The sequence below is a fragment of the Crocodylus porosus genome, unplaced genomic scaffold (genome assembly GCF_001723895.1).
Source record: "Crocodylus porosus isolate Cpor-Errol unplaced genomic scaffold, CroPor_comp1, whole genome shotgun sequence".
NCBI classification, from domain to species: Eukaryota; Metazoa; Chordata; order Crocodylia; family Crocodylidae; genus Crocodylus; species Crocodylus porosus.
Genome location: NW_017728886.1, coordinates 2290136 through 2300820, shown reverse-complemented (window position 1 = coordinate 2300820; position 10685 = coordinate 2290136). Strand labels below are relative to the sequence as shown.

At 44.7% G+C, this 10685-nt stretch overlaps 1 protein-coding gene across 1 annotated transcript in view; it reads left to right on the top strand.

Moving 5' to 3' along the window:
- LOC109314012 (vasoactive intestinal polypeptide receptor 1-like) overlaps positions 1–10685 on the top strand; it is a 34301-nt gene that overhangs the window by 14581 nt on the left and 9035 nt on the right. The window contains exons 4-9 of the mRNA XM_019541320.1: positions 537–646; positions 2014–2111; positions 4271–4403; positions 5028–5181; positions 7526–7586; positions 10043–10112. Of these exons, the coding sequence (XP_019396865.1) occupies positions 537–646; positions 2014–2111; positions 4271–4403; positions 5028–5181; positions 7526–7586; positions 10043–10112 (626 nt within the window). The remainder of the gene's footprint in view (positions 1–536; positions 647–2013; positions 2112–4270; positions 4404–5027; positions 5182–7525; positions 7587–10042; positions 10113–10685) is intronic.

The window sequence follows — 10685 nt, the reverse complement described above, 5'->3', positions numbered from 1 at the left end:
TCCCTCTTGAAGTGTGGCGCCCAGAACTGGACGCAGTACTCCAGCTGCGGCCTGACCAGTGCCGCATAGAGGGGGAGGATCACCTCCCTGGACCTATGTGTTTGTTGGGATCAGGGATCAGATCCCATGGCACCTTTAAATGAACATCTGTTAGTGACATAAGAAGCTCTGTTGCCATTATTAAAATTCAGGTGCATACCCCTGGGAAAAGTCCTACCTATCCCCGGGGGGACATGAACTTCAGTTTGAGAAACAGAAGGTAAAATCATTTCCCAACATAGATACGCTGTAACATTCAGGATTAAATTTGGATTTGAATACATTTTGTTTCAATTTAATTTGAACTATAAAGACCGAAATGGGGGGGTTTTGCATAACTTCCATATCATTCACTCTGATATGAGAAGTGTGAAAAATCAACATAAACATCTAAGTGAGGACATAAAATCAGTCTCAAAATTTGGCAATGGGAACAATCGGTTTCTTCTCAGTATTAAAGGAAATGCATCATTCCCTGGTATGTTTTACTGTTGCAGGTTTCCTGCAGCGAAATTGTACGCAAGAAGCCTATTGGTCAGAACCGTTTCCACCGTACTCTGTCGCTTGTGGATTTGATGAAGGTGCTAGTAAAGGGCCTGAAGATCAGGTCAGTACTGCCACCTAACTGTCTGCTTCTAGGCACGCCCAGAGGTGTTTGAGTCATGAGCATCTCAAATCTACACCCTGCCAAGACCCTGCAAACTACGTATTCGTCCTTCCGTGTCACCTGATGAGCTCAGTCCTCTTGGAAATCGACTTTGACTTCCTGGCTTTTCATGATACATGGCAGTAGCAGTTGACAGTGTTGCCCCACTATTTTATCCAACAGCTAAGTGGTTACAATGCTTCCAAGGAGTCAGAAATGTGGGTTCAGTTCTCTGTCCTGTCTGGGTCTGAATCAATACTTGTGGGTCTCAGAGGATCTGTACCCACCAACCTATAGGTCTTTTTTGGGGGGTGAGAAGTGCTTTGAGTCTCTCCTGTTTGAAGTCTTTGCACTTTGCCTAAAAGATCTGGGCCTTATTGCAAGGTGCTGAAGATCTGTGATATGTTTTATGACCATAGCTCCCATCAGCTTGAGCAGAATTTGGAAGAATTCTTCCCCTTGGAGGACATGGCCCTTATTATACAGATTAGGGAAAAGCTATAACTAGGCACCTTCATCCAAATACCCACAAAATGTCCTAGTTCAGATAGAGCCCATGTGCAATACACCTGCGTTTTGTTATTGTAAAAACTTGCAGCACAGGTTTTATATTTGCAAAGATAAACTGAGATTAAAATATCAATCACAGTACTAAGCTCTTATAGCACATGATTCACGGTTCACAGGCAGTTGTTTGGCATCTTCATAAAGCGTACATTGGGTCTGTATAGAGCATCCACATACATCTACAACACTTCATAAACGGGGGTAAGGATCACTATTAAAACAGTTTGAAAAATAGGAAGGTGTCATCCTCCTCTACCCCAAGAAGTGTTTTTGCTTTGGTTTGGTTTCGTTCAGCTCGGTTTGGGTTTTTTGACAGAAGCTCCAAATTTTCCAAGGAAAGCAGACACTTTGCGTACAAAAAAAAAGATTAGCTGAAAACCCAATTTTCTATTGAAAACCATTTGGGAAAGAGCATTTTTCACTCGGGGCTAAATATCCGCCTTCTAGAGGTTAGAAATTGACTCTCAGAGAAGCAAAGTGACTTCCCTGAGATAACCCAGTAGGTGAGTAGTACAACCAGGTCTTGAACCTACATCTCCTGAGCTAAACCCAAAGTCTAGTACCCCATTTGCAGAAAGGCATTTTGAGGAGATAAAATGAAGCATATTATCTACCAGATGAGGTGGCTAGGGTGATCTTCATTGTCAAAGCTGAAAGAAAACGTATTGCTTGTACGTTTTTTCCAAGGAAAATCCTGCCTTGGTGAAATGGGGCTAAATGCTGCATTTCCATCTATACCTGTCTATGTTCTCTTCTCATAGAAATCATATTATTCTGCAGTTTGGCACGTCTATACTGCCGGCTATGCGACCTCGCTAACTTCTCTCATCACAGCTCTCCTGGTCTTTGCTGCCTTCAGGTAACCCCTTAGTCTTTTAACGTGTTTTGAGATAAATCAGTCTCATTCTACCCCTTTCATCCTTTGCTAACCAAAAGCAAGTTTTATAATCATGTTAAGACACCTGTCGTAGATGCTATATTTCTACCCATGATCGTCGATTCTCCCCCACTTGTGCTGTGACATTTTCCTGCTGACTCTAATACACAAGACCTGACTGAGGTTTTTTTTAATCTTTTTTTCCTGCTTTGATGTATTTTTTTTAATGCTAGAGGTTATGTCAATGCAATAAAATCACCTTTCAGTTAATATAGGGTAACTATTTCCCCCCCGCATTTGACTAAGGTATTCTCTATCAGCTGTAGCAGAGAACATTTCAGGGCTCTCTGTTACTTTAAGAGGAGAAGCAGCCCTGCCAGGGAGCTTTGCAAGGAAGGCAGGGGGCAGCAGCTGCTGGTTGCTGGGCCAGCAGGGATAATAAAGCAATTAGCCACCAGCCCAGGTAGTCACCTGACCAGATGTAGGCAGGGCCCTGATTGCATATAAACCCGGGGCTTGAGGGAGCCTTGCTAGCTACCAGGTTAGGAGCTCCTGCCCAGGAGAAGAACTCAGGGGCACTGGTCATACTGCTTTGCTGCTTACAGGGAGACTTAGGCCCCAGGAGCTCACAAGAAACCAGGCTGGGATGTATGCAGGGCCAAGAATGAAAGGTGGTTGGCCCTTTTAAAAGGGTCAAGGGCTGCTCTTATTGTTTTGTTTGTTATAGCCCAGAGCCTTATGTTATGTTACTATTTCTGCAGGTGGACTAAGGCCTGCGGGCAGCCTTCCTATGTATTATAAATACCATCAAGGTGTGGCAAGCGAGACAGGAGGGCACCCTAGGGGCAGAGTGAGGCACAGTCTCGAAGCCACCAGGGGTTGTCATGGCCACCCCTAGGACCTCACCATTTCATACAGCATGGTACCCTTGAAGGCTTCAACCTCCAGTCATTCAAATCGATTGGCTCTCCTCAAAGAAGCCTGTAACTGCCACTAAAGATCATGGGAGCAATGCACAAGGACTGAGGGAGGAAAAAGTCATAGAATCATAGAAAATTAGGTTTGGGAGGGGCCAATTAGAGTTGGAAGGGGTCATCTATTCTAACCCCTTGATCAAAGCAGGACCAGCACCAGCTAGATCATTCCAGCCATGGTCTTGTTGAGTTGGGCCTTAAAAATCGCCAGGGATGGAGATTCTACAAGCTATCTAGGTAGCCCATTCCAGTGCTTCACCACCCTTGTAGTGAGAGAGTTTTTCCTAACATCCATCTTAAATTTCCCTTGCTTCTTGTTCTGTCAGAACTTTATATGTGCTGATTTGGGATGCTAGAAAGTAGAAACCTTTATTTCTAGGCCATTAATACAAATGCAGTCCTGGTTAATAACAACGGGAAGTTACTACTGGGTCTCAACACAGTAGCCTGAGCAATAGAAACCCAATCCAGTGACCCTTGGAATAAGTGAGGAGAGGTGAGGCCTTTCCATGCAGTCCCCCAGGTTTGAATCAATCCCCAAGTTGTCTAACTGGATAGGAATGTGCAGTGCAGCTATACTCCCATAAGAGGTACTGATTGGTATCATCAGTGGTAATCTCTATAGAGAAGCCATGGGGAAAAGGGCACTGAGCTACTCTGATGCCCCCAGAAGCAGCTTTCAATATTGAGATGCACAATCAGGGTAGTATAGGGTCATGTTGCTCTTCTGGCCCTTATCACTCCTTTGCAATGCACCACCCACTCAGTGGGTGCTCTGGCTCCTTCCTCTTGCATATGTAGGGTAATGAATTAGGTGCAGGCTTGCTTAACAAAGTTGGATGTTTTAATTCAAGGAATAGACGCTGATAGTTTTAGATCCAGCAGTCCCAAACCCAATCCCTACTGTGAGGAACGCCCTTCACAAAGCACGGCATTACAGATTGAAGCTCTCATTCTCCAGGATTGTCAATATTCTAGACATTAAGTCTCCCTCTGTTTTCAAAGACGACCTCCCACCTTGTGCTAACTATCTCCTTAAATACAGCTACTGTAGTTATATGCCACGGGGCGGGGGAGGGGTTAGGCTGAATTTATTTTAATTTGGGGTTCTGATGGAGCAGGCTAAACTTTTGAGGACTGGCTTTCTTGTTCCTTTTGCCATTTCAGAAAATTCCACTGTACACGTAATTTTATCCACATGCACCTCTTTGTTTCCTTCATTCTGAGAGCCACTGCTGTTTTCACCAAAGATGCTGTCCTGTTTGCAGATGAAAACATGGACCACTGCCTTATGTCAACGGTACCTATCTTTTCTTCCCTCTGTTTCTTTTGATGCTTGGTCTTTATTTGGGAAGGAGACATGGATATTTCTTAGTTTGGCCCAATAGTTTGGTTCTGGGGAATGAGTGCATGCTTTGAGGGGAATGGTTCTGAATTAATATAGGCAATCATATCACAAACACAAAGAACTCAGAAGGTCAAAGGTCCACCTGAGCTTACCAAATCTTAGGCCTAATGTGGTTAAGGCATGCCAGTATCTGTTGCTTGCAGCAACAAAGGAGTGATGTGGCTCATATCAAATCCCACTGCCTTGGACTTCCCAGGCCAAAAAGGTAGGAGCCATTTACAGCTGGGTCAGTTAGAGGTGGCCTTTATCATGGCTGAAGCAAGACTCACATTCATGTATCTGGAGCAGAGAGAGTCCTGAGCTGTTCTACCCCTGCCCCTAGAGAAAGAAATGCCAAAGCCCACCTTGGCCAGAGAAATGCCGAAGTCCAATACCGATTTCAAGGGGTTTTGGAGCCTTGCCCTATGCAAGCTCATATTCATTTCAAGTCAAAATTCTCCAGCTTTGCTCAGGGCCTGAAAAACCACATATTCAAGAGACTGGAAGTAATGTTCTCCTCTTCCCATGTGTTTCTAGGTTGCATGTAAGGTGGCTGTGGCATTCTTTCAGTTCAGCATTTTAGCCAACTTCTTCTGGCTCCTGGTAGAAGGGATATACCTGCAAACGTTGCTTCTGTTGACCTTTGTTTCTGACAAACAGTATGTGTGGTGGTTCATTTTGGCTGGCTGGGGTTAGTACAATCCTTCCTTTTATTGTATGCTTGCCTCGCATTTATTTCCAGAGCAATGCAAGAAATAGCTCATGAAATGCCTTTTTCGGTTGAAAATGTCTTACAAGATAGCAAGAGTTTAAAAAAAATTGCAAATATATTTTTTCCAATTTTATTAAGACATTCCCAATTTTTTGGAAAAAAAATATTTCCGTCAGGTTTTGCAGCACATCCATGGGGTAGATGAGTATCATTATTTCTAAAAGCTGCACTGAGGGAGTTGTTTCAGACTGCAGAAATAATGGTACCGCGGGTTCAGCATTCCAAAGCAGAAGCGCCCAAATGTAATGGACACTTAAAATGTTTGGTCTCAGGGGAAAAATTTTGGCCTCGATTAAGTCAATGCGAGCTTTTCATTCTCTTCCAGTAGAGGCAGGATTTGACAAAAGGTGCCAGATCTTGTCCTGAATCTAAGATGTTTAAGTGGGACTTGCACAGCGTGTACGCATCCCAGGCACTAAACATGATTCTGCTCTACCCTGGGTAGAAGTCACAAAGCCAAGAAGATTCCCTCTACATCTGCATTTTGACCTCCCTAGGCCGCTATCCGTGCTTATCATGCAAGCTCAGAAGCAATTTTGAATGTCCAACTAGATGTCTAACTCCCCCTCAGGTGTCTGGGAAGGGTAGAGGCTCCACCTTAAGCCCTCTATTCTTTAGATGGAGAACCCCTGCTGGGCTGAAGCTGAGATCACGAATGCATCAAGGAGAAGAACCCACTTTTGCCCAGTTGTGGCTTCGGCTCTTTCCTGTGAACTGGGGTATCTGGAGTCTAGCTCCTCCTGCCCTCGTTCCTGCTCTGCGCAGGCCAAACCTGGCAATGAAGGGCGGGAATCTTCCTACAAGGACCTACCACCACTGATCTCAATACCTCTGTCTCCAATATGTGATGGAGCATCATGGAAGTGGTGGTATAAACAGGCCGTTAGAAACAGAACTGGATCTAGGACTCGGTGCTTAACCCTGGAAGCCCAGTATTTAAAACATTTCCACTGAGAATCCCCATTTGAAAATCTGCATAAGCCGCAGTTCCCTGACCTGCTTGTACACACTACAGTGGTTTAATTTGGTTTAGTACTTCCTAAATTTCCACCATTTCCATTTAGGGAGAATTAAACAAAACTAACCCCCCCCCCCGGGTGTGTACACAAGGGTGATGACCCTCTCCAGCGGCAGGGTGGCGTGGGTGTGTGCGCTGCTGGTGGGTCCCTCCCAAGCAGAGTTGTGGGAGAGGCAGGTAAGCTCTAGCACCCCGGCACTGTCCCCGCCACCTTCCTGCCACCTTCCCACTGTTTGGGACTGCCTGGGACTGGCTGGCTTGCCCCTGCGGTGGAGCGGCAAGGCGGCAGGAGGGTGGCTCGGTGTGCTGGTGGTGGGAGAAGGCAGCGGGGATGGTGCACGGCACGCTGAAATCCCACCAAGTCCTGAGCACATTGGCTTCCAGCACTGCGTGCACTGTTACACTTTGTGAGATAGCAAACCAAAACACGTCAGAGGTGTTTTAGCTTGCTACATTACAAAGTCATTTAAAGCGGAATACGCTACTGAGCATGCAAACAGCAACGCCATTTAAGCGGTTCAAAAGGGCATTTAAGCTGCTTTAAAGGCCAATTTTGTGGTGTGTACAAAGGCCCCTGATCAGTAAATAAGAGGAAACAAGAGGTACTGTTCTTTTAAGGTCTTTCTGAGGCCTGATGAACTAAGGCTTGTAAATAGCCATCTAAAAGCGAACAAAGATGAAAGAGGTGGGACTAAAAAGTGCAGTCTTATGTTATAGTTCTAACCCATTGGAGAGAGGGTTAGAGAGCATGTGCCAGTTAAGCTGGCTACTGTGTACAGTCATGAGTCTTCATCCCAGATAAATAACCTCTCCTGTCTGCTCTACTGAGAGCTCCATTGCCAAAGGACTGGAACGATCTACCCAGAACATTCTAGAACTAAAACACTTATAGCTAAACCCTTGTGAGTGATTCGTTGCGCCATACGAAAGCTTGTCATTCATCCCCAAATCTTCCTCTGTCTCTTTCTCCGTGGCCCTCTATCCCTCTTCTAATCTCCGGTTAAAATAGATTTTGGTTCTTGTTTTGTTTTCTCATTTCCTTATACACCTCGATTTCATTAGCCTTTTATTGAACTGGTAAGCAAAAGTTTTCATTAATTCACTGTGAGATCATCTGACACCTTTGCCAGGAATTTATTGTCATACCTCGTTGGCTACTTCATAGCTCTGTTAAGCAGTGTGGCTATCGTGTACCTGGACTACCTTGTGCAAAGTGAAACCATATATTTGTTTCAATTCTTTTAGGGGCTCCCACTGTTGTGATGTCTGCTTGGATTGTAACCAGAATCTACAGAGAAAATACAGGGTGAGCCAGAAGCATGGTTGGGATGGGAGAGCATCCTGTTTTGCATATTAAATTGCATTCATCAGCAGGGAAACACTGAAGCGATGAAAATTTAAGCTTAAGATTGTGCATCATTTATATTTAAAATGTAGAAATTGGCACATTAGCTAATTGGTTTTAAAAAGCCTTCCACTTTCGATCTACGTACCCGCAGTTCTGCAAACTCAGACGCTTTTGTCATAAATCTCACCATTTTTATTTTTCCTAAAGCCCAAGCTCCTGGAATCGTAATAGTGGAAGCAAGCCTCTGCTTCCATTCAGAAACAGAAGGGTTAATCTTGCCCAGAGCTGCACAGAAAAGTTTGAAAAAAACAAACCAAGTGCCCACCCCCCCAACGGCTAATTTTTTTTAAAAAGCAGAACACTAATAAAAATAGCCCAATAATTATTATTGTTGAAAAACCACAGTGTGTAAGTTGGTCATAGATTCTGGGGAACCAGTATGAAATTTGGGTAGCTGGTCTCAAATTTATGTAGTATTTGGTGTTGGGAATGGGATCTCTGAGCTCTTGAGTTTGTACTATTATGCTCTGTGTTTTAACTGTGTGAGATCTAGGACTCCTCTCTCTGCCCTTTCACACACCTCACTGTTCTTGATTAAAGGACTTTGTATTCTTGCCAGACCTATCTCCTGGAACAATCTTCCTTTAGCTTTCAGCTTCAGGCTTTTTTCATAGGGGCAGCATCACAGCGTGCATGCTTCTCAACACCTCCCTACTATATTTCAGCTACAACGACCCATTGCTGGACGTGACATAATAGCTAAATGTTTCATCTCCTTGGTCCTTCATTTATTTACCATGTTTTCTTGCATACAAAACTATAATACGCACCTTGTTTTTGAAAGGCAGAATAAAGAACCAAAAAAAAAAGGATTTTTCCAGAGTTCTGGCTGCATAGAGCAGGGACAGAGCTTGAGCTTCAGCTGACTCACCCTCCCTTCCCTGCTCAACTCAGGCTGAAACCCTAGCTGCTCCTCAAGACTGGTCTCCATTGGCAGGTCTGTGATTTTGAAATGAGCTAAAGAGATGTGCAGTAGAAGGAGAGAGTACCAAGAGCAGCTAGCAGAAAACAAGATTGCCTTAAGAAAGGTTAGCATGGTAAGTGTAATACTGAGACCATTAAAAAGGAGAGATGATCATTAACGCCTGTAGAGCGCAAAACAGTAGGCTCCCTCAGCTGCCCGAAGAGTAATAGCACAGATGCTGTACTGTGGAACAGGAATTAAACCAGGTCACTTCTACTGCAGGCAGAAGATCAGCTTCCTTGATCAATACATGCACTCCAGCTTTGGAGGTCTGATTTGGGGGAAAAAGGTACATGGTGTTTGAGCTAATACACTTATTAATAAGGAGCCACATATGAAGGTCTAATGGTCCTAAACTGCTGGAAGACCATTTTAGACTGGGCATTAGGAAAAACTTCTTTACCGTCTGAGTCTCCAGAGTCTGGAACAGACTCCGCCCCAGAAGTGGTGCAAGCACCTACCCTGGATACGTTCAAGAAACACTTGGATGCTGATCTTGCTGGGGTGATCTGACCCCAGCTGCCTTCCTGCCCTTTGGGCAGGGGGCTGGACCTGATGATCAGATGAGGTCCCTTCCAGCCCTAATGTTTCTGAAATCTGTGAAGCAGAGATTTGCTTGGAGCTGAACTACTAAAGAGGTGTGAGATAGTAATGATTTCTCCTCAGCCAGTCCAATTAGGCTCCATGCTGCCAGTGTAGAAGTGATAGGCTGTACAGCATGTGGCCTGCAGTGATCTATCAGCATCATTCATTTTCATTCACGTTGCACAGTGCTGTGAATGGTAGTATGCATCCTCATTTCAGTTCTTCATCCATCTTCTTTTAGTGTGCATTTGTTTAGTGCAGGGGTGGGCAAAATGCGGCCCACCGGCTGGATGTGGCCCGCCCGTCCATTCTATCCGGCTTGCGGGACCCCTAAAAAATTTAGAAAAGTAATATTAATCTGCCCTGGGCTGCCTTCCATGTGGCCTTCGATGGCTCCAAAACTCAGTAAGTGGCCCTCCGCCTGAAATAATTGCCCGCCCCTGCTTTACTGCATGCATCTTCTGTGTCATCTCAAGAGTGAGAGGAATGTTTTTACCCCGTACATCCTTGCCTTGGTAGGTGAGGCGGGGTGCAGAGGGTAGAGGAAGACAACCAAACAACTGCAAGACAAGCTGACAACAAAAATCCCTACAATCTTGCAGTTCTTCCTCTTGCTAAATGACCTTTCCTTGCACTGGGCCGTATTTAGGAGGAACGCTGGAGGATCTTCTGGGCGATACTTTTAAGTTGCTCGTGTCATTAGTTAAGGACATTCACTTCTTGTAGCACAACTTGGATTGTTTAATATTCAAAAGGAAAAAAAAATTGAGGGGGTTCATTTGAGCCCTTTGGCTTCCTCTTTCAGATGCTGGGATGACGACGAGAATGGGATGGTGTTATGGATCATCCAGGGACCCATCCTGCTAACTATATTAGTGAGTCTTACCTCTCGGGGGGGCTAAATGCTTTGAAAAATGAAAGCCAAGCCTGTCTTTTCCCAGTAAGACAGGAATGCGGGGCTAATGTGGCATTTGCTGTTTTGAAGTTTCAGAGTCTGGAAATTGTTGCTCAGCTCTTGCTGTCTTGCAAATGGAAGACAGATGAGCACCAGGTGGATTGCAACTCTCAGACAAACCGTGGGGCAAATCATTGTCCCGGTTCCTCGGCTTCAGCAGAGCAATAACACAAGCAAATCATGCGGATACAAAGGCAGCTCATGTAGGCACCAGTGCAGGGTCTCACGAGGAGAGGATACAAGGTGAATTACTAAAGGTTAAAGCAAGGAATATGCTGAGATGAAGCCATTCTTAAATGCTCTGTGCATGAGCATTGGTTGCACTTCTTCCAGTACAGGAGAGTTTGGCGTTGAGGGCTTATTCTTACCTTTGGTACTCAGATTCAATTTATACAGTACATAGACAAAACCATCTGCTTGGCACATTCTGTATTCATGTGCCTCCTAACAGAGACACGGGATTCCCAACTGGCACGTCCAGTACTACTAATAA